The following is a 24677-nucleotide window of genomic DNA, read 5'->3' on the forward strand; positions in this document are numbered from 1 at the left end:
CCTCACTCAGTGAATCTCTCTCCTCCCTCTTTTTCCCGCTCCCTCTCACACTCATATTAGGAGCATTTTTTTTCATTAGGTATTGGATTATTAATGGAATAATTAGTAATGGGATGTATTTTAATGAACAAATCAATCACTGAATTAAATATGGGTTTGAAACTGAATGTATGCGGGGCTACAGTAGTCTTTTAATTTGGCTCCCCTCTCCCCTTTCCCTCTCTGTCGTCCATTCACGATCTCTCTCCTCAGGCTCGGTATAATGAAAGCAGAATACATTCAGCGAGTAGCTGTCCTGCCACTAAAATGATTGGCTTTGGCAGGGAAGCTCTGGCTGGACAACGGTCTCCACTGGGGTTTTTTTTATGGTGGGGGGGGTAGAGGTGGGACGACTGTAGGGAGGAGGGGGTTGTATCTAGGCCACTGTCAGTGAGTGAACAGCGAGACAGTGGGGTCATTTGTATTTGTACCAGTGCACGTGGCTCTGCAATCACTGTGGCTCCGTGCTAACACTGACCTCGTAGCATTTCTGCACACTGTTAAAATATGCAAGAAGGTGTGTGTGTGTGTGTGTGTGTGGGCACAAGCAATGACACAAACCCCTTCACACACACACACACCAACAAACTGTAAAATAAGGCAAAATCAGCAGGGACTTTTTTGTTCATGCGTGTGTGCTCTTCCACGTCGCGGTGCGTGCAGTTAGAGTTGCATCCTGCGGCGGCTCCCCGGAGATGCCACCCCGATGGCACGAGATCCAATCTGGTCAAGCTTAGCGTGGAACCCTCTGTGTCACTCACTTCCCTGCGAAACGCCTCTCAGTGCTGAGCAAACACATCTCGCCTGCAGTTATTAGCCCAGCCTTAACACTTCTTCTTCCTCCTGCTGCTTGTTCTCTTTTCCCTCCCAACACGTTTCCCCTCGTATTACCCTCCCTCGCTAAAATGACGGAGTCAATCCTTTGCTTGGAATCAAATTATCTCCCTCCTGCGCTCGTGGGTCTATCATGCCATCGCATGTCAGTGAAATGTCTCAATACTCTCAGCATGCAGATGTGGACCCTACAGGTGTGTTTTCTGAGATGAGATTTTGTTTCCCTCCCGTTACACAGTTAAGCTGCTGCTGGAAAAGTGAAAAAGAAGGAGTCACTTTTCGGGGCACAAAGGACAAAAACCCTGAGGCTGGGCCTTTTGGAGTGAATCAAAAACATCTTTAACATGTATTTTCACCTGTTACATAAACAGCAAGATTTTTGGAATTCATTTTTTGAATGATGTAGTGATGCTAAAACTGTTTCTTACTGGTATGGTTTGTACTGACAACATGCAGGCATGTAGGGAGTGATATATGGGGTTGTAAATATCATGTTACTCTGGACCTCTGACCTCTCCTTCAAGGTCAAATAAGGTCAAATTTTCATAAAATCTTATCTTTAAAACTGCGTTTAAATTTCTGCTGCCTTTTTTATTGGCAACATTTTTTTATATTAACTTTGGTATGTTCAGTGCCAGGATATAACAGTTTAAATACATAACAACATGTTCAAGGTTCCTGAAATAAGTATCACTGTTTTTGGAAAAGAAAATGAACTTGTGATCAAAACGCTTGGTATTTATTACTAAACATTTAAACTAATTTTACTAAACAATGTGGTGTAGCTGCATGAATAAAATAATAATTGTACTCAAAATTATGTCAGGTGTATTAAAATGAGTTTCAGCAGGGCTAATAACAAAAGCCTGCGCCTTGCATTTGTTTTTACTGCAATACAGTATGTATTTGTACCAGGCTGTAAACATTATTTTAAACATGGGAGACTTTGGGAACTGACCACATTGCAGTTCCTCAAGTGGCCACTAGAGGAACTGCAGTTTTTACCTCTCAATGATATCACAACTCAGTCATCATGTGATATATGATAGACTCGTTATATAGTAAGACAGTTATCTAAGATTCGTGGCAATATTTGTATAGAAGAAGAAAAACTGGCTGCCGTGTACGTGTATCATATTAATCCAATGTGTTGATGCATCTGTTCTGTTAGTTAGCTCTCGATTAGCTTTCCTCTTAAGTCTGCTGTCATTATACAATGTGTTTATATTGTGGTATCAATATCTTGTCCCTGCCCTATTCGCTTATCACAGTGTTGACTCCCATTGTCGTGTGGCTGATAAGTAAATGAGACCAAACGATTGTAAAAATGCTCAGTTATGCGGCAAACTCACTTTATCGATTACTATTTTTTCAGTCATTGTTTGGCTGCCGTATCATAGACCCAGTACATTTTTCAACAAGCAGAAGAAGAAATAGAAATCTCAGTTTACTGCTATTGACATCTCATTTCTACATTGTGCCTCTGCCGTTACAATCACATCTACGGTTGTAGTACTGTGAATAGGAACAAAGCCGATGTCAATATAAATGTTTAAGTTGAGCAGTTGGTTTGGTGTACAAAGATGTCTTTGATTTCTCTCTGTAGTGCCGTGATACCCGAAATATCCTCCAGTGCAGGGTTTGTTCTCTTGTATAGAGTTCCCTCACAGATCTTAAATCTCTCTTTAGCCGTCATTGAAACTACTACAGCCAACTGCCTGCCGGGGTCTGGTGAAGATAACAGTCTGAGCAGGCTCAGAAAACCCCAAGAGATAGTCATCAAGCATCTTCTGAGAGTCATGCTTGCACAATATGCTGGTAGAGCACAGCTGTATATGTGAATAACTACACAGTTCTGCTGTGATTTTTTTTTTTAATACACTCAGTATTTGAACCCTTAAAATAATGCAGTAGGTTTGTCAAAGATGTTATAATAACCACTGAGGAATTACCTTCATTTTGACCCAGTGTGTCACCTTCCTCAGAATGCTCATTTTCAGGTCTCATGTTTAAAATATAATATATTATTAATTAACAGCAACACCTTTTAGTTTACACATCAGATATCTCTCCCCATTGGCGTCCCTTAGCTGGGAATAAAAGGCGCTGCAGCGGAAGCAATTAACCACAGAGTGATGAAAATGTTTCACTGTGCACTGAAAGCAATTACGAACTGAAGAGTAGCATGATTCCTGTCAACAATGTCCATTTAAATTCCTGTTAACATCTGATGAGCAAATCTAATACAGCCAGGAGGTGAAACATGTTTTCCACCTGCGTGTGTTCATCACTGACATGTTGAACATAAGCAGAAACTAGTACACGCATGGTGTATGTCAGGGAAGTGGAGAAACATGATTTTAATGTGCATATTTAAAAAAGCTTACTAACTTCAACCCTGTGTGTCTCTACTGTTGCTAATGTTCTGATATCTATGAAATCAGAAGGGACTGAGCTTGAAATGTGGCAACTTCTTGGCCTAAAAAGTTAAGCCAAAACTGCAGTTCCACAAGTGGCCACTTGAGGCTTGCTTCAGCAGCGAGTCAGTGTTAAAGGGGCCAACTTTTTGTTTTTTCCAGGTTACATTTTTTAAACTGTGTTAAGGCTTAAAGTTATACATGGCCCATTTTGAGTTAATCCTTATTCACATGGGCCTGAAGAACAACTGGTGATCCCCTGTAACCTTTCTAGGGAAAATCATATATTCAGACTGGTTGGTGAATGGTTGCTGATGGTTTCTAGGTAATCACAAGGTGAAATTGGTTCTCAAGAGGATGATGCACCATAATGCGATTGGTTTGGTCTCTAACTGATTCGCATAGTCAAATGCTGTTTGCATGGAAGATGCTGACTTGTCTGCATCTTGTCTGCAAGTATTGGTCAACTACTTGCCAATTGGTATTAAAACATAAAAGTAAAATCAACAAGCTTTTTGAAGATCATTTTCACTGCTGCTCTGTAGGCAGTTAGCTTGCAGACGTGTGGGTGATTCAATGACTGCAGCAACCGGATAGCAAACAAACCAATCATGAGGGGGTAAACCTCTTTGCAACCACTTTTCACCTAGCGGTTGGTAGCAACCACTCAACAACCATTCAGGGAATACAGATCTTTTCACAGTAATCAGAGGGTACCAAGGGGTCACTGACTGCTTGTATGACTGCAGCAATGGATTTAACAGACAGCCAACAACCAGGTAGAGTGGGGTGCCAACCAATTAAAAGGTTGGTGATTCGCTCCCTGATCCTCCAGTCTGTGTGTCAAAATAACCCCCAAGTTATCCCAAGCGCATCCATCGGAGTGTCAATGTTAGCCGAGGTATGATTGGGTGAATAAGACTTGTAGTAGAAAGTTCTCTGAGTGCTCAGTTAGAGTAGACAAGTGCTATGCAAGTATCAGCCCATTTGCCATTTTTCAGACGGTTGACAGCTTGTTTCTTGACCTCTGTGACCTACTAGGATCTTAAAACCTCCATTCAAGTCACTTTGAAGTGTTGTTTCGCTTTGGAGCATTTTAAATCACTTATATGACAAATAACATATTTTGTTTTGTGGTTAAATTTGCAAAATGCTCCTTGACAGCCAAGCTGCTGGGCATTGGCTGAAAACTTCACTCAACCCTCTTGTCCAAGATATGGGCACTACTTGCTGTAAAAAAAACAATGCTGGTTCCAAAATCTGTTATACTACAAGTGGTGACATTCATTGTTAACACTCTATTTTTGATGTCAGCAGGTTTTTATTCCACATCCATTCAAGTGTCCCTCCAAACAAACTGCTTAAACAGATTTGAGCGCTTTCTAAAGCTTTTTTTTTTTCTTCCCGAATCCAGATATGACAAATTGCCACTGGATGCCAGCTCTAGCAGTGAAAATAGCACATTTTAAAATCCTTCACACCAAAGGAGGATATCATATATTTTAGCACGTAAGCCAAATGATTGATGAATTCCTTTTAGTCTATATTTTCCACTAAAAACACATTATATAAAGTTATAGTGAATTTATTACTGTCAGCAGGCTATATGGTAGTGATCCATGTTCAGCTCTTTATTTCCCCGGGGCTTCATTAATAATGCAGTCCCACAATTCTTTGCATCTGAGAGCTTGTCGGAAGGCACATCACGCCATGATTACCAAACAACCCATAATACTATCTTTCATGATAAGAAACAAAAACCAAACCAAGTGATGTGTTTTCCTCCAACACAAACACATTCTCAAATTCTTTAACACACACACAAACACACACACACACCGGCCGGTCCCCAGGAGGACACACATGTCCCTGCTGATGCAACAAAATGAGGAAACAAGGTGTGGGGAGACCACAGAGGAAGAGTATGAGGTGATGAGTGGAACGGGCGGCGGAGAGATAAGCCCCCTGGGTCTTTCTAATTATCTGTAAGGATCAGCAGTGCTCAAGGATGCATAAGGGGAGGGATTTGACTGCCAGATCCACTGGGTAGGAAGGCCTGATTGGATCGTCACCTCTTACCATACATCCCGATTACTCACAATGCCTGGAACCGAGACTCATTAGACACAGACGTCCGTACGCATGCAGATGAATGGCGGCAGGTGGAAATTCGCAGGGATTCTCCGACAAACACTTCATAACCGTGCCTTTCTGAAATGGCTGTAAACAAGAAACAACTTTCTTCTGTACTTATTATGGAGTCCTAAACATGTCATTTTAACAAAACAAGCATAAACGATTCTGCCAGGTTGCTCTGTGAATCAATTTCGTGCAATCAGGATTTCATTTTCTTTGCTACGAGCAGCCTTATTACAAACAAACGGGATGAAACGGCGTGCTGAAATTAAAGCATTTTTGTTACTTATTTGTGTGCATGCGTGCAATATCAACAGTAAAGTGTCCTCTTTCCCGTATGAAAAGTAGCCAGTGGGCAGAATAGTCTGTCAGCTTCTCACCGAGATAATTACCCTCTGTGATTAAAAATTATAACTTCTCAGTGTCACAGCGAGCAGCAGACAAATTACAGGCATTACTGTGAACGCTGGACTGAGTGAGTGTATGGCTTGGTGCTCAGCTGATTCAAATCAGGATCAGATGTCCTCATTGTTCTTTTGTTCCCCTCTCTTCTCCTCCTGTTTGCTTTCTCTCTTCCTTTCTGTCCGCTTCACCTGTCGAAGTCACGAGGCCGCTGAGCTGCTGATGAAACCCATCATTACCGTCCTCTCGGCTGCCCGCAGGCCATCCTAGACTTCACAGGATCTCACTTGAGTGCTGTTAATTGATGCTTGGATAGCACCGTCACCCCCACAAGGACATTTAGTTACATGGCTGAAAATGTCATCTTTTGTTGCAGCTGAAGCGGGAGGGTTTTATTTAAATTTTACTTGAACTTCCATGTTTCTGCAGCTTTACGCTACGATATATATTACCCGTATTTACTCAGGAGAGATGAAATTCATAGCACTGAAAGGGGGAAAAAAAATCTTCCTTTTAATTCCGTTGCAGAAGCCAAAAAAAATTATTGACATTTGCTCATGTAAATTCGCCAGCAGCGGTCTGTTATTGCCTGCACAGTGACATTTTGGAAGGATCTCTCTGTCCCACAGGGGAGTTGAGATCATGGCAACGGAGCTTAGATATTTTTACCTTTGGTTCCCTCTCTTGAGGAAAGATATAATTAAGAAAGGAAGGAGGAAGACAACAAGCGCTGATAAGTTCTGACATTGTTTTTTTTTAAGTTCCCTCCCACTGAGAGGTTTGCTTTTACGTGCTCTGTCTTACCTGCGTACGGTGGCCCTGAGGTGCAAAATACAAGAAATCAGAGAAACATTTTAAATATCTGACACAAATAGAAAGTGTTTAATAAAAGTATGATGATGGACGGATGCCAACAAACGAAAAAATGGATTAGCAAAGCTTAAAAGCCACCAGAAAACAGACCAGTTACCATAAATGCAACAACTTAAATGTTCTTGCATCATCATCCAAATACTGATGTAGAAATCTGTAAAGGTACAAAATGTGAGGTTTATTTAGCATTATGAAGTTAGTTACTTGTAACAACAAAACCCAAAAGTGAAACTTTCCTAGAGAGCAGAGAAAACAACTAGAGATCAAAAACAACTAGAGAACTAGAACTAGAGAACACATCAGATGATCGGAGAAAAACAAAGCAAGAACATGACTACACACTCACCAGCCACTTTATTAGTTATGCATGTTCAACCACTTGCTAACACAGATATCTACTTATCCAAGACAAGATTATGGTCAAGACAACGCACTTTAGAACTGATCATCATGGTTGTTGATGCCAGATCGGCTGTTCTGAGTATTTCAGAATCTGCTGATCCTACTGGGATTTTCTCACACAGCCATCTCTAAGGTTAACAGAGAATAGTTTGAAAAAGACTGTGGGGCAGCGCGACAGCACAGCAGTTAACCTGGATTTGAATCCACCATCTGGCCTTTCAGTTTGGAGTTTGCATGTTGTCCTCTCCGGGTACTCCGGCTTCCTCCCATAGTCCAAAAACATGCAGTTAGTAGAGTTAGGCTAATTGGTGAATTTAAATTGCCCATAGGAATGTGAGTGTGAGTGGTTGGCTGTCTCTGTTTCTGTGTTAGTCCTGCAAGAGACTGGAGACCTGTATAGGAGGTAACCTTTCTCTTGCCCTTGGTAGCTGAGATAGGCTTCTGCTAGAAGAGTACGAATGGTTTGAAAAAGACAAAATATCCAGTGAGCAGCAGTTCTCTACATGAAAATGCTTTTGTTGATGTCAGGGGTCAGAGGAGAATGGTCAGACTGTTCCAAGCTGATAAGGCAAAAGTAACTCAAATAACCAGTGTTTACTACCACGGTGTGCAGAAGAGCATCTCACCAGGTCCCACTCCCTTCAGCTAAGAACAGGAAACTTTATCTATAATTCATACAGGCACAAAACTTTATAATAGAAAACTGAAGAACTGCTGCACAGTCTGATGAGTCTTGATTTATGCCACCAAATTTGGATGGCTGGGTTGAGATTTAGCATAATCAGCATGAAAACATGGATCCATCCTGTTTTGTATCAATGGTTCAGTCTGCTGGTAGTTTAATGGTGTGGGGGAGGGTTTCTTGGCACACTTTGGACCCTTGAGCGCCAACTGAGTATCGTTTAAACACCATAGCCTACTTAGTATTGAGTATTGTTGCTGACCATGTCCATCCCTTTATGACCACAATGAACCATCTTCTGATGGCTATTTCTAGCAGGTCAGCACACCATGTCACAAAGCTGAAATCATCTTAAACTGGTTTCTTGAACATAACAATGAGTTCACTGTACTGTTTGACACTGTCATGTCAACATGGACCAAGATCTCTGAGGAGTATTTCCAGCACATGGTTGAATCTGCGCCATGAAGAGTCAAAGCTAAAACAAAAAAAAATATAAGAAGCTGGAGTTACAACCTTAAGACAATCAAAAGCAAAGCAATCCAAACAGAAAGTTACAAAAGAGGAACCTGAAATCGTATAATACAACAGAACTAAAGCGTATCATTGCAACACAAAAGCCCAGGACCATTACAAAGATGCTGCCAATCTAGAAATGTTGCTCTTTGTCTTTAGTTGTCATGTTGTGCACCCCAGTGCGACCATAGCCTTTGTGCACACAGACACAGAGACGCACAGATCAGCAGCTCTGGTTGATAGATAGCTACAGTTTCTCCTGCTTTGTGAAACCAGAATGGCTGAATGCGGAGTAAATGGACCCGCACCCGGCGTGCTGCGCCGCCGCTTAGCCGTCGTTACATATGTCCCGTTATGCCACATTCACCTGCATCGTTCATTAGCCATCCAAACCATCCAGCGACGGTGCGAGGGTAATTCAAACAGAATGCTACTTTTTACGCATATAATCTCTTCTTTGGGGAACAAATTTGACTCAACTTTCTGTAACAGCATTTCAGAATAAAATTTGAATTTGTTATGCGCTCTCAATTGAAGAGACTGGCTCACTCTCACTCCCGTCTATTTTCCCTCGCTCCCACACAAGCACACAGCGAGGTCTTTTTCACACACATGCTTTGGAGACCGCCAGCTCTGTGGGAATGCCTTCCATTCTATCTCCAGCTCAGCACACAGCGCATGACAGACGACCACCTGCGCCACCTGAGCGGAGCCATTGTGCATGCTCCTTATCGCACTGGTCCCAGTTCCCGGCGTGTGGACAGTTCCATATTGCTCATATTGTTGCTGCCTCCTCACCCTTTCTGTGGGGCGGCTGGATTTTTTTTTCTTTTCATTTTTTTCTGGGTGGGAGATGGGTGGTGGTGGAAGGGGGGTGCACCACATGCGGTGCTCTTATCACTCCCTCTGGAAACAGACACATCACCTTTTGGTTCCTTGGAATTTTTTCTTTTAGCCTTTCTTAACATGAATTCCCAAATAAAGTGAAGTCCAGGGAGTCGGTGCACATGTTTCTACCTGAGAATTGGATCATTAAAGCAATTTAACTGCTGAGAGTCCCCATTGAAACTGCCGCACATTGGTAATAATTCAGCAAAAACTGGATCTGCTGACTTGACTTGGATATATTACCTGTTGTAGTCCACCGTGTCCATCCTCCTCTTTCTCCTCTTACCTTCCAGCTGCTCTCCTTTATGCCCAGCATCTGTTATTCTGCAGCACCACTGCTGAGGTGCACTGCTCCCCGCAGTTACTCCTCCACTCCACTCCCTTTTTTTTTCATGCGCTTGTTTTTCTACATTACCGAAGACTCAGATCTTCCTTCTTCTTTTCTTCCTGTTAGATAGGAGGTGCTAATGGGTTGCCGACCAGCCGTGACCTCGTCTGTTGCGTGCTTTGGAAGACTTTTAGCCCCTGTAAGCAATTCAGGAGCCCGCGGAGATGAAAAAGACCTTCGGTGCTGTTTAAAAATGAGATTTTATCCCACTTGCTAGCCCTACACCAGGTCAGAAAAAGGATAAACTATTCACAATAAATCCCTCTGCTTTCACAAGCTATTTAACGAACACTTAACAAAACAACAGGGAAACATTCATTCCCTTCTATCTTGCATATTAGTTCAGATTTTTGACCTTTTTCTTCTCTATATAGAACAAAAACTGAAGCAAGTGGTGTAAAATATGAGAAAACGTTTGCATATTTTAATCCAACGCAGCTCAGTCAGTAAGTGGAAACATAAAAAGGATGAGTCAGAGGTAAAGACAGCTATGACAAGAAGAAGCATTCCTCTGCCGAGTCTATTAAGTGACATTAGAATAGCTAAAGCAAAGTTTAAATAGCTGACTAAACACTGTTTAAAGCTGTTAATTACACAGCTTTTGTGCCACAATTACTCGTCACCTTTCAGCTGACACATCCAGCTCTGATAAAGCTGCGGTGAACTCAAACGTAGTGATATGAGTGAGTTTAGGTTGTGGCTTTAAGAGTTGATGGGTGAAGCAACATGAGGCATTTGTACCGTTTCTGTGGGTTAGCTACAGGCAATCGTGTTTACATTAGGTCACCAGGTATAGTAGCCCATTTACCTGCCTTGGGCAAGATACCAACCCCGTGTTGCTCTCCAATGCATCCATCAGAGCATGAATGTGTGTAAACGTTAATGTGTGAATGTTTCCTATGCACTTCTGCACAGGAAAAAAAGTGCTTGTGTGAATGAAGAATGTTGTATAAAGTGCTTTGGGTGCTTCGGGAGAGTAGAAAAGTGCTATGTAAGAATCAGTCCATGATCATTGGCATTTACATTTACAGCTACTCCATAAGACCCACTGGCATCTCAAGGTCTAACACACTGAACAAAGCTGAAAGACAATGTGGAAGTGCCAAAAACAAGTCAGGCCCCACAGACTTTCCTGTTAAAATCCTCAACTTTACATCACAATCCACCATGTTTCCATATTAGTACATGAGAAATACATTGAGGGTGGGTTTTTTTTCTATTTCCTAAAGCCTCTTAAGGAGTGTTCGGTGAGGTTCCTCAGTTATCTGCGCGATGGGAGGACAGACAGAGTTTTGGGTTCCTATGCAGGGAGGAGAAAAATAGCAGAGCAGTGTGCAGCTTTTCATGTCTGGCGATATGGACTTTACTTTTATTTATATTGATTTAAAGAACAAGAGCACGAAAAAGGGGGGAAATGCAAACTGCATCTAGGAGATAAAGAACTACATTATATTGCTAACACAGCACTGGTTCATTGCAAGAACCTGCACAGACAGCATGTTAGCAGGGATTTGTGCTGGCATGTCGGGCTGTGGCTTCAGGTTTCTAATGTTAACTGGTAATCATGAGACAATAAAATTCAGGTCATGTTATGGAGGAACATGAAAATAACGTAAAGAGTGGTTTAAGTAAAGCTAATTTCTCTGTGTAATTACTTTTAAGAAAAGCAATAAGTAATTCTTTTTTTCTTTTTGAGTAACAACTGAAGGTTCTGCATTATAAGAGCACTGAAAAACACACTGATCCAGAGTCACTTAAACAAACCTCTCGACTACGTTTGTCCAGTTAGTTACATTTTTAATAATCACTAAAAACTATCTAATAGTTACACTCGGTGGCCACTTTATTAGTTACAGCTTTTATTCTTCATATACTGTGCTCATAAATGGATGGACATGGTCAGCAAGAATATTCAGAGACGCTGTGGTGTTTAAATGATGCTCAGTTGGTACTAAGGAGATCAAAGTATGGTAAGAACATTACCCCCACACCATTACATCACCAGCAGCCTGAATTGTTGATACAAGGTAGGATCGACCCAATTTTGGTAAATCTGTGTGAATCATAGCCTCAGTTTCCTTTTCTTAGCTGACAGGAGTGCCACCCAGTGTGGTCCTCTGCTGCTGTAGTTCATCTGCTTCGAGGTTCAACATGCATTCAAAAGCATAAATGCAATAAACTGCTGCCGTGTGATTGGCTGACTAAATAATTGAATCAATGCGCAGTTGAACAGGTGTCATTTTCTAATAAAGTGGCCTGTGAGTCCACATAGTTTGTTGCGTGAGTTTACGTGTGCAGAGGAACCAATAAAATGGACTGTGTTTAACACCTTCATAGAGCTGTGTGTCATCAACTGGTAGCATTTGAACAGTTGAATACCCGCCAGCCAATCAAATCATATGTGATTTTTTTTTTTCTTTTACACCATTTTTGTAATTTTTTAAGAGTCATACTGACTTACTTTTTTCATCTGCAGTCAAAAAAAGTAGTTGTGTATGACTTGGATATATATCGTGCATTAATAACTGGTGTTTTGCCAGTGTATGCACAGACAGTAGACCCTGGCTGACCATGCCAACGTCCCAAAGCACATCGTGACTTTTACAAAGGTCTTGGCAAAACAGCTATTGAAAAGTTACACAGAGTAAATGTTTTTGGCACACAAAAAAAAAAGCAAAATTATTTCAAACTGCTATAGCAGCACTTCATGCTCAGAGGGCTTCAAACATACCCCCAGTGTCATCTGGGATTAGCAGCAAGGATGTTAGGCCCTTAACCTTACTGCTGGGAGGCGGGGGAAAGCTGCAGTGAACATGCTCAGCGGGACCTTTCATATACGGTTCAAGCACATGTTTTCTGGAAACTGTGGCTTTGCCTGAATTGGACAGACGTATTCAAATGAGCTGCTGCTGTTCACAGTGACCATTCATCCAGTTGTGCCCCAGTGTCAACATTAACAGCAAAATTGTGTTACACAATGAGAAAGCTGACTTGCCATTTAAATGAAATGAGATGAGCAAATACAGAGGATTCACGTCTGTCCCTCTTCTAGCTTCAGTGTGAATCACTGTGTTTGTATTTCAGCTCCTTTTTTCATTTAGCTTCAGTAACTTGGAGTCATTCTACATCCAACATATGAGTGAACATTACCAAATGTCCTTGAAATGTTTGCATGCTCACCACCACCTTTTATTTTTTTCAACTTCATTGTCGGTTCTCATGATAAAACTGACTTTAAAATGCACTTAGTCCACAAGAGCCCTTTTTTACCTTTACTTATACCAAAAACTGATAAAGTTACATATTGGGAGGTGTAGCATGTCATTCGTTACTTGTTAGAAAACTCACAGGCAAACTGTATCTTCTCTCTATTTATCTACATCAGCCTGAGCATCATCATCTTTCCTTCAAAGGTCAAAGTAAACATTTACTTTGAACTTTGAGTGCATCGGCCCGGTGGGAGGTTTGGAGTGACGCACAGTGCCAAATGTAGCTCTTCTTCTGAGGCCGACAGCTTTGCTTTTTGCCACAGAAAAATAATGTCTGACAGAGAGAGAACAAAGCGATTTTGCCTTTCGGGCACGTAGACAGGTACTTTACTCATCTGCTGTTTGTTCAAGCTGTTCCGGGGTTCCTGCAGATCCTGAAATAGTTATAAATATTAGGCTTTAATTGGTATTAAAATGGGCTTCCAAAAACCTTAAAAATGCTAGGAGACACAAATGTTTTCTGATGTAATCTGTCAGTTAAAATCTGAAAAGAATTTATATCATCTTCCCTCACATTTATAAAGAACCAAACTACTTTGCTCTGAGGAGGAGATGTTCAAAGCAAACGATGTGGGGGATCGACAATTTCAATGAAAACAGGCAGTTTCTGAGGCACAGCTGAGGCTGGTACCACATAAGGCGAGATGTATTATGTGCAGGAAGTGTTGCAAACTCTTTTAAGGGATTTAAGGCAGTGAAATCCTGCAGTGCTGCCAAGCTCTGGACGCCCTTTTCCTTGCAGTTCAGCTAAAGCCGCCTACCACACTGCTTGACCTGCCCGTTACATCCCACATCAGCTTGTTTAAGCTCAGGGAGCGCCTGAACCAAACCACAGAAATTAAACACCAAACTCATTTTGTAATTACTTCAGTTTTGCTTTATTGTAGAGTTTATGTTAAATGTTATTGTTATCATTCACCTTAAATCCAACTTCTTAAGACGCAGGACCCAAAGCCAAATAATAATCAGACTGATCATCCAAAAGTCCAAAGACACCCAGAAAACTCTCAGCAGTTTAATGACTAAAAATTGCTGGTCTGAATATTGCTTGTGTATTTAATAGCCACTTAAAAGCAATCATATTTTAAATGTAGCTCCATGTGTGGCATTTTAGCCTTTACTGCAATAGGAAAGTGGAGAGAAAAAGAAAAGATGACTTCAAGGCAGATTCAAACCCAAGCTGCTGCATTGAGCTTACAGCGTATTAGTTGCCAGCGAGATAAACCAGCACCAAAGTGTGACTCTTCAACAGAATGTCAAGTGGCACTAACTTTAGCATTGTTAGCATTTAATGTGTTTCAGGTTACCTGAACATAGTTATGTGCTATTCTAGTTGAGTGGATAAATGCTAGCTTTCTGTCACTCCTGAGAAGGCTGTTCCAAGTTTTCTCCACGTGTGGATAACGGCTCTGATCGTGGTTCACTGGAGTCCCAAAGCCTAAGAAATGTTTTTTAACACTTTCAAGACTGATCAACCTCAGTGAAATTGTTTCTCTGCTGTTTCTTGTGGCATGATGTCGTACTTTTTGAGAATGTCAAACGGGTTCTTATTAAGTGATTTCTTAATTCAACAGTAATCAGCTGGGGTTAATCAAAGTTCATTCGTGATTTAAAAATCATAAGATTGTGTTAGATCTTAAGAATATATGAATAATTATGAATAATTATTTCATCTGATATTTCTGGTGACTAGTTGTGATGGTATCAATGCTTAATTGTCTGGCTGACCAGTTGTGCAGTAAGCACCTTTGTTAAATGATGTATTAAACCAAACAAGTTCTTCAAGAGGTCACAGGAACCATCTTCACCGTGTACAGTTCAAGGAGCATGAAAAGACCGCTGTTCTCTCAATACCAAAAAAAATCACGTAATCCACATATTTTTTTCAATCATCTCTAATGATCTAATCGGCCTTTAATTTCTTTATTATGCTCCATGACTCAGGACTCGGGTCTTGATTGAAAGTCTTAAACTGTGCACTGGCAGACGGACCCTCTCGACCTGAAACGCTGGCTGCCCCCAACGTCCCTCCCCCCGGGACGCTGCTGTTTACTGCCCAGGGTGGCTGAAAATTAATTGGCTCCTTGAGCTGCTCTACGTTCCCCGTCAGTGCGATGGCCTCCCCTCATTGCCCTGTCACTTTAAGTCGAAGTGTATTAATAGACTGTGTGGGCCATTGATTCCTAATTTCTCTCGACGTCAACAGGCGGGATAAATACGCCCGAAGTCGGTCGTCTTCTGGCTTATTGTAATCAGCATTGTTATTGATCGCCTGCCCGACCCCCCAGAAGTAATCTATTTTAAATACACTTTCAGTAAAAGAGGGGTGCTCATTGCCTAGTCAGGACACATTGTCTTCATATTAGAGAGGAAAGCCACAGAAGTAGAAAAAGGGAGACAGGAAATACAAGTAAGAAGTGTCCTGAACTGGGAGATAACGGAGAAAGCAAGTGAGAGATGTGCAAACTGGCCGATGGATGCGTTTCACGAGGAGCTGGGCACCGTGGTGAAATATTGCTTGCTTTTGCGTGTAGGTGGTGGTCTCTGGGTGGTCACTGTCAGTGTGAGTGCATGTGCATATGTGTTTCTACACATCTGTCTCCCCGAGACCAGCGGATGATGGATGAGGACTCAGCTACTAGCGAGCCAGACATTGGAGCGATCGATTTATCCTCACATTTGTCTGGGAGGAGGAGGCGTGCGGCGGCTCGCCACGGTGAACATTTCAACACAGTGTTCCTCGATATGTGCCCGCGTGTCCACGAACACACAGGCATATACAGTATTTTCATAGTAAGCATTTCAAATGGGCAATGATTCTCTCGCACCAGTGGATGCGTGAGCCGTGGTTTGAATTCGTCATTGTGCGCTGACCATAATGACCACCAAGGTGTTTTCATTGATCCGCCTGCAAAATGGCATCCACTTGTTTAACATCCAGAGTAATAATGCTTCAACTGGCCCAGCCTCGCCCGTCTACCTGTTCATCTGGCAGTTTTCTTCAGATATGACTGCACAAGACAGGAGAAGAGTGAGCGTTTGTGCTCACACATGCATGATAAGACGTGCCTGTTTGCGTGTGTCTGGCATTCTCTGCTTGACTTCACGCGTGTCCATGCGTACGCTTGCACCGCCACAAATAGCTTTTTGTGCGACTGTCAAAGAGCCGCTGCTCCGTCCAGCCCATTGAGCAACAAATTAGGGCCGCGAAGCAAAGTTGTCTCCAGTCTAAGCTTTGTTGTTTTTCCCCTTACTCGCTTTGCTCATCGGGTGTTCATAATCAACGTTAACAAATCAGCAGGGCATCCATTGTTCTCCCTGCCCAGCCATCTTGAAAATGGCCCCAATTACTGAGGACACCAAGGCGACGTGTCAGTTATGAGTGAACAAGATTGCATTTGACTTGGACGCGTTACAAGACGTAGGTACTGATGTTGCACACTTCGGAACATTTACAAAGCCAGCACCTGTTTTTGTTTTTTTTAACAATATATTGTGAATGTCAAAGAGCTTCTAGAGGGAAGTTTCTCCACCTGGCAGTCATTTTGGTAGTGCTTCTGGGCTCTTATTTTAAATCCACTGTCAAAATGAATATGGAAAGAGCTTTTCTGTTATCATCAGGCAAAAAAACTGTACAAAGCCACCAGTCTGATGTGACAGAAATAACTTGGGTATTCTTCCTGAAAAAATTGGCTTTTGAAGCTTTTTCAGGTCACGCTTCTTCTACGCATGCTCGCCATTAAACAACTCTATGACTTCATTAAGAGGTCAGTCAGTATTGCTGACGTCCCACCATTCATAATGAAAAACCCCATGCATTCATCTTTTATTCACATGTTACTGTCAAAACGAGAAGATAAAAATATCTTGAGCGACCTCTCGTTTCTTTATGTTTTGCTGCTTCAAAACAGCTTTCTTGTAATTTTTGTAGGGTATCAAAGTTTTTCTTTGGACATCGGCTGCTTTTTCACTCATTTTGAGTCCAGACCTGACTATCTAAGGAAACTGTGGAACACAGGCAACCATATCAGTCTTGGATTGGCCTCCCCAGAGCCTGGATCTCATCATTATTGAAGCAGTGTGGGATCATGTTGACAGAGAACAGAACAAAAGGCAGAAACATCCAAAGAAGAGCTTTGAATGTCCTTCAAGAAGCCTGGAGAACTATTCCTGAAGACGACTTAAAGACATGACAAGAAAGCTGCCTAAGAGAGTTCAGACTGTGCTGAAGAATAAAAGTGGTCACACCAAATATTGACTTTCAAGCTCGTTATGATTGTACAAACTCTGTTTTTGCCTTATTTACTGTATTTACATGTGCGTTTTCAAATGTTTCAATAAAACACTGCATCTCTTTCCCATTCCCTTGCAAAATATAAAGACATGAGAGGCAGCTCAAGACTTTTGCACAGCAGTGGATGCCACCAAATAGTTATAAATGTCGTGAAACTACACTCCAGCTAAGTTGGTTATTTGCTGTTTGTTGCCATTTTTGCATTTACGTGATTCTGTCATATGTTTCTATTAAGGTTTCCACTGAGCACATCTCTCTTTCTTATAAGGTCTCTGGCGTTTACAGCTTCTACGTTTAAAACTTAGTCAGCATCATTGACTCAGTGGCCATGAATATCAACAATTCAATGTTCTCTAACAACAAATCTGTAGTGACATCACTGTCATATGAGTGCTCACAGTTTGGGAAATTTTACACTGAGAAATGTTGAGTTTTGTTTTTGGACTCTGACAGGCAGATCGTCTGTGCCAAAAAATTGACATCTCTGAAATGCTGTAAAAGCCGACTTGGAGTCTCCATCTCTTTGAGTCATGTATATGAGAAGTGCTAACAATGAATGATTGAGTCTAAATGTCTGCTTGGATGTGCAGTTAATGACAATGACAATTATGACAATAGTTTTATGTTAGTGCTGACATTTGCCGCATCACCGATCTCAGACTGCTTCAGTCTTGAAATTTAAAATGATGAATGACTTCATGAGAGGATTCGCAGTCAACTCTTTCTCTCTCTGTCTCAGGGAATGATGTACCTGGAGGAGAGGAGGCTGGTCCACAGGGACCTGGCAGCTCGGAACGTGCTGGTAAAGTCTCCCAATCACATCAAGATCACCGACTTCGGCCTGGCCCGACTGCTGGACGGCGACGAGAAAGAATACAACGCAGACGGGGGAAAGGTCGGTGTAAGTGGAAGAGTGTTAATCTTTATGTGTGTACAGCGCAATTTCACATGCGGGTCAATTGATATGAAAGTACTAAAACTACAAGACTTGTGACAGGGAAAACTGAAAACTTTTCACAATAATATACATTAAATTCAGTTCATTTCAATTCAGTTTAATTTATATAAACTTGTCTCACTTTATCTGAGCAAAATCACAGTAACTGATGACTCAAGGCGCTTTATATTGTAAGGTAAAGATCCTACAAGAATACAGAGAAATCCCAAACAATCAAACAAACCACTACAAGCAATCACTTGGTGATGGTGGGAAGGAAAAACTCCCTTTTAACAGGAAGAAACCTCCGGCAGAACCAGGCTCAATGAGAGGCAGCCATCTGCCATTGGTTGGGGGTGATGGGAACAAGAAGAGAGCCAATAGTAACTAATGACGTGATTATTTTGGATCATTATTACTGATTCATTGATGTCTTTAATGTTGCAGCTGTTGATGACTTTAATTATATGTTGCTGAGTAGCTTGATGTACAATGATACAATTTATCTGCTAAATGTTAAGTAAAAAAATAAATGGCATTTAGTAGAAAAGAGTGGCCTTGTAGCAGAAAGTAGTGAAAACATATTAATGCTTAAACAATGCAAAAGTGCATCACACCTTCAGTACTTCAGTAAAGTACTTTAGTGTACACAGTCTCATTTCCTACTGGTCCTTTCCAGGCTCTCAACCAGTGGTATTAACAGTACTCTAGTGCAGCGGCTGCCCTGGCCTTGTCCACCATATTGTCCTGTAAATTTACATATTTGCACAGTAAACAGTTACAATAGCCCATAATACACTACAACCACCTACTCTAAAAAGTAAGTAAAAAAAGTTACTATTTTCATTATATAATTATATGTAATTAGTTTTTAAAGTGTTTGAATTGATGATATTTGTTACATTTCTTTTTTCCATCCTTAGTTCTATTTCTAGCTCCACACTGGCCTTGTTAGCACAGACTGATTAGTTTCATCATACATCTGTGCGCAGCTCTTGTATATTAAAATACAAGCACTTAGAGCACTTACAGCATTAAAAGAAGACAACAGTGGAGCAAATCAGAAACAACCTGACAGCTTCCTTATTACCTCCCGATCAGTGGCTTTACAGTTAAAAAGGAACCAGCTGTGCGATTCTTTAAATATTGATTGGATCATAATTATCTGAGTGCACAAATCAGTAATTAGTCATTCATTACAGATTACTCACTCAGTAACTGTTTTTGTTTTGCTTTAAGGAAGGAAGCACCATACTAGATGCATACTAATACTTCCTTGTTGGATAAGGAATACTTTACCATTAACTACCTTTTCTGTATCACCTTGAGTAAAGATAACTTATTAGTTACTTATTTCCTAGAGACTCTCAATTATTGGTTTTTGTCTGTTCAATCAAATAAGGCAAAGCATTTAAAGATACAGTCATATGAAAAAAAGACACCCCGAGCTTCAAAAAATGACACCTCACGATTCGGTAGCTTGTAGAGCCAAAAACTTGACGAAAGGATTTTCAGTCTCTCACATCATTGTGGAGAAAATCTAAATCGTGCTGCCATGTTCTTTTTAAAGAGGAGAAGAAAGGCACTAGTCACACTTGTTCAGTGTTTTTCTACTTCTACTTGGGATGGGTCTCATCTCAGGAACAACGAGTCAACATACAGAGAGGAGGTGCAACAGCTAACGGACTGGTGTAGAGTTAACAACCTGTCTCTGAATGTGGATAACACAAAAGCGATGATTGTTGACTTCAGGAGAGCACGGAGAGATCACTGTCCACTTAACATTGATGGATCATCTCCGGAGGTCATCAAGAGCACCTAATTCCTTGCTGTCCACCTGGCGGAGAACCTCTCCTGGTCCCTCAAGACCCGCTCCATAACCAAGAAGGTTACAGCATCTGTACTTCTTGCGGAAGCTGAGAAAAGCCCATCTCCCTCCATCTATTCTTACCACGTTCTACAGAGGGATTATTGAGAGCATCGTGAGCAGCTGCATCACTGTCTGGTATGGTGACTGCACCATATCGGATCGCAATACCCTACAACAGATAGTGAGAGCAGCTGAGAAGATCGTTGGAGCCCCTCTCCCCTCCATCGTGGACACTTATAGCACCCGCTCCATCCACAAAGCCACCAGCATCGTGGAGGACCCCACACACCCCTCACACACACTCTTTACCCTGCTGCCCTCTGGAAAGAGGTACCAGGGACCTCACTACCAGACTATGGAACAATTAAAAGTGTTACCATAGAGAGCTTTGAAAACGCCAGTCAAAAGCCGGCTCAGACAGTCAGGGGCTGCATAGCTGTAAAGTAAAGAAGATACAACCTCTGTTACTCTATCATCACTCATTTCAAATGTCAGCACAGCCAGTCACACACACGGCAGAGTTGCAGTGATTAATCTCAGTGTGTTTTTCTTTTGTCAGACAAATAATGATCTTATCGGCGTCAGAGCAATAGTGGAGAATTACTTTTCACGTCACTTAGCAGGTAGTATCCATACCCCGCGATCAAATCACTGTTTTGTGCCCATTCAGCGGAACAAAAACAGACACGCGTGTAAATGAGAACAACAAAATCATAAGTGTGGTGTTGTTTAATCACAGCAGAGGTAACGATGGAGATAAGGAGGAACGTCGGCGGGGTTACAGCACCGTGTTGGCTCCATCTGGCCAGATATTAATTGCCAAGCTTAATTTTGCTGTTTATCAACCCAAAAAAGGGAGAAAAATAAGAAGAAAGGCTGCCGTTTTCATATTTCAGTCATTTAGACGCAAGTAGTTATCTTTACAAGAGCAAAACAAAACAAAAGCACTGTGATTACAGTTTCAAATTTAGAAAAATTAACGCTTTTTGCTTCATGAGCACCTGAAGTAGCATGGACGTACAACAAAAACCCCAAGGAATGTGTTATGTTGAGCACATTTGGTCAGGAAAAACAGTGGTGAACTTTAGCACAATATAATTTAGAAGCACTTCATGCAAACAAATAACGTAGCCGCAGCTCCCAATCAGTTTGTTTTGTTTGGGGAACCAGTCTGCATTAATTAGAATCGCCTTCTCTTTTTCCCCACCCCACTCGAGACTTCCTATGCAAATGTCCTGATCAACTCCCTTTATTAAATTGGCTCATTCATCGCTACACCCATTCAGCTGGAGGCCCGTAGGTAGCCACTGCATCTTGAGTTGGAGCAGTTATCTCTGGACACGAAAAGGGTGGTGGGAGTGGGAGTGTGGTTGCGGGGTGGGGGGGCAGTATTTTCATAAACCAGGCGAGTTTGATTCAGCCATTCTGAGTGATTGGCTCCATGTTGGTATTCACTGATGCCTGGGGAAAAAATAAGAAAAAGAAAGAAGGGTGGGGGCTGTTGTCAGCACATCTACACGTATGCCATAAAAATAGACGTGCCGTGGGAGATAAATCAACAGAGATGAAAGTGGAGGTGCCATACCACATTTCCAACCTGAAGCAGTTTCATTTCCTCCCTTCCTGCTCATTTCCCCAAAGAATGAGTGTGTGTGTGTGTATGTGTGTGTCTGTCAGGCTACCAAACGAAGGGAGGGGCTGGATTTTAAATGACCTCACATGCAAAAGGACACATAATTGCCTTGCTCAGTAGACATGCTGAAAATCCAGTCAATATGGAAATCACACAGTGGTCGGGATTTGGCGCGACATCTGCCGTCGTCCTTGTCGGGAATGTCGAGAGATCTGCTGTTATTACTGTTTCGCACCCCTTCCCGCTCTCTTTAGGCTGCTCGGATAAAGTGAGACAAATGGCCGATACAATCTCATTTAGCATCTTAAAAAGCGCACTCGCTATTGATGATTTCTGAGTCCAATCAATCACAATACTTGAGTAATATTGAGCAAAGCAAAACTATGGTTGAAGGCGCTGTCGATTGCTAGCTTTTGAATGCTGGAGTAAAAGAAATGGCTGCTTTTCAGCAAAACAGCATAATGGAAAGTTGTCTGCAATTCAGGTATAAATGGATCAGATGAATGAGAAGCTAATAGTTCAGATTTTAGTTGTTTTATTTTTAATGTCTCTCCTCAGATGCCCATTAAGTGGATGGCTCTGGAGTGCATCCACTACAGGAAGTTCACCCATCAGAGTGACGTGTGGAGCTACGGTGAGTGTATTTCGTGTAGGCGTCAATGTTTCTCGTGCTCCAGCGACCTCAAATCCTGTTTAGTGTATCTGCATTTGCATTTGCACCCGCTCCCTGTCCCCTGTCATTCTCTGGGCCCCTTTGTCTCACCTTTCCAATCTTTCTCCGTCTATCTTATTAATATTTTTGTTTTTCTACTCCTCTTCCGCACAACACACTCCAGGAGTGACCATCTGGGAGCTGATGACATTCGGAGGCAAGCCTTACGATGGGATCCCCACGCGAGAAATCCCAGACATCCTGGAAAAAGGCGAGCGCCTGCCCCAGCCGCCAATTTGCACCATAGACGTCTACATGGTCATGGTCAAATGTAAGAACACACACACACACACACACACACACACACACACACACACACACACACATATGTCAGACTTCTTCTTGTGTCTGAAGCAAAGTGATGTGTGGGGTATAATTTTACATATGAAAAGAAATGGCATAGATAAGCTTGCTTCTGATAAACATATCTATAAATAATAACCACATGTGAAAGTCTATTTACGCATTTAGAATTTAGTTTAAGTTTATTGCTGCTTTGCCAATAAACATGGCTTCCCTCCTTTTCATTTTCTTAATATGTATCTGGTGTCAACAGGCCACCAGCTTACAATAAAACTGTCTGAAGCTAAAAGCAATGACAATGACATAACAGCGGAACCTGTAATATTTACTAATTAACACGTAAACACACAACAGCATTAAATTTGCTTGGCTCTCGAGAGCTGCAAGTTCTTTGGAAACTAGCATGAAGTTACTAAACTAGAGAAATAGCTCATAACTGATCAGAAACCCACAACTTTTTATTTGTAGATATAAAGAGTTTGTTTAACCATGCTTTCTCCGCTCTACAAGTTAGGCTTGTAGATTAATTTGACATGTGAACAGAATGAAGTGAAATTAACACATAGATCCTCCTGATAGAAGAGCGTCAGAAATATTAAAAGTTATATGTGATGGCTTAATCATTCCATGGATCTTATTGGGGTTTGGACACATATCATGGTAAGTATCATCTAGAGATAGCATATAAAAGATGTAAACCTCCGTGATATCAGTTACTGGATATGCTACAGTAATATCAGGGAAAACAGTGGATGGAGACCATGGAACGACCAATATTACTGCAGCTGTGTGCAATGAACTTGCAGTCTTGTTTCGTTTGAAAAGCTTGCTTTCAAAAATTGAGACCAGATCTATGATCACTCCCAATCGGTGGTCATCTCTGAGTTGACTTTGGTGCGTCAAGACTGGCAATAAGATGGAGTCAGTCTGCAACAGAATGGGGTCAAGTTTGCAATTGCATGCAGTCTGGGAAAATATGTCAATTAACTGTGATCTGTTGCTATCTGCTTCACTTTTGCCATCTATGTACTCAGAAATTCACATTAACTACTTAAATTTAGAATCCAGCCTGAAATTAATACGTTTGAAATTAATAAGTCCTCTGCAAACAGTGACGTGTTTGCTAAACAGCCATTTTACTGTTGAATGGCATAGGCCCTAGCTTTTATATTGGAATTTAACCAGAATACAACCAGCGGGCAAACAGCTCGGTCGATTCTCCTACTACAAAGAGACGAGTGTAGAATGACTCCGATTTATTGCAACCTGTTGGAAAGCTATCTGTGTTTATAAATTAGATGGTAATTATGTTTAAACCCTTGCTATTTGGAGTCAGGTTGCCTCCCACCAGGAGAGCTGTGCAATGTGGTCAAAAGTGGTTACAGTAACTCCTTGCAATCAATCAACAAATGCAAAACAGAATAAATGTCACTGATTCAACATATATTCCATTTTCAAGAAGATTGCTGTCTTATTTTTACTCTAATGTGACTGCTGTTTTGAAGCTTTTGGTATTTATAGCATATGAAGCTAATAAGCTAGCAAACTTGGCCAATAGCATGTTTTGCACATTGTGTGATACTGAGTAATGTGCAAATTTTGTCAGGCTGAAAACAGATGTGAAACTGTACTACTGGAGTAAATTAACCAACTCCTTGGAGTATGTCTCAGTATGCTGCTATTAATGCTAATGAATGCCAAACAAGATCATCCACAATCAAAGTAGTCTCACCTCTACAAAGAGTGGATTTTTAAACCTTAATAGAAATGGCTGAGTTATATGAAATGGCACCTACTGTAAAGATGTCATAAATGAAATGAAGAGAGCTTTAGAGACCAAATGCATTTTTGTACCAGCATGTAAACCTGTTTATTTCTGCTCTAAAGTCTATGGGCTCTGTCCTGTTTTTGGAGCCTTCCTCGAGTAGTCATTAGAGGAACTACTGCCTCGGCCCCAAAGTTTGCTGCTTGGTGTTACAAAACTCTAGATCCATATTATATATTAGTATATAGGTTTTAGCAAATTCCATAAAGCAGTCATTCAAATATTGTTGTTGTCTAAGCAACACATAGCAGCATGAA

The 24677-nt window shown here is 41.4% G+C and overlaps 1 protein-coding gene across 3 annotated transcripts in view; it reads left to right on the plus strand.

Annotated features, from left to right (window-relative positions):
* The window catches only part of LOC102787686 (receptor tyrosine-protein kinase erbB-4-like), a 365449-nt gene that overhangs the window by 321123 nt on the left and 19649 nt on the right, over positions 1–24677 (plus strand). For 2 of the 3 annotated variants that reach the window (XM_087836449.1, XM_087836450.1), the window contains exons 21-23: positions 17880–18041; positions 22139–22214; positions 22417–22563. In XM_087836449.1, coding sequence (XP_087692575.1) covers positions 17880–18041; positions 22139–22214; positions 22417–22563 — 385 coding nt within the window. The remainder of the gene's footprint in view (positions 1–17879; positions 18042–22138; positions 22215–22416; positions 22564–24677) is intronic. The other variant, XM_087836451.1, reaches the window with a different exon arrangement.

This window comes from Neolamprologus brichardi, chromosome 23 (assembly GCF_056152115.1).
Source record: "Neolamprologus brichardi isolate AB-2024 chromosome 23, ASM5615211v1, whole genome shotgun sequence".
NCBI classification, from domain to species: Eukaryota; Metazoa; Chordata; class Actinopteri; order Cichliformes; family Cichlidae; genus Neolamprologus; species Neolamprologus brichardi.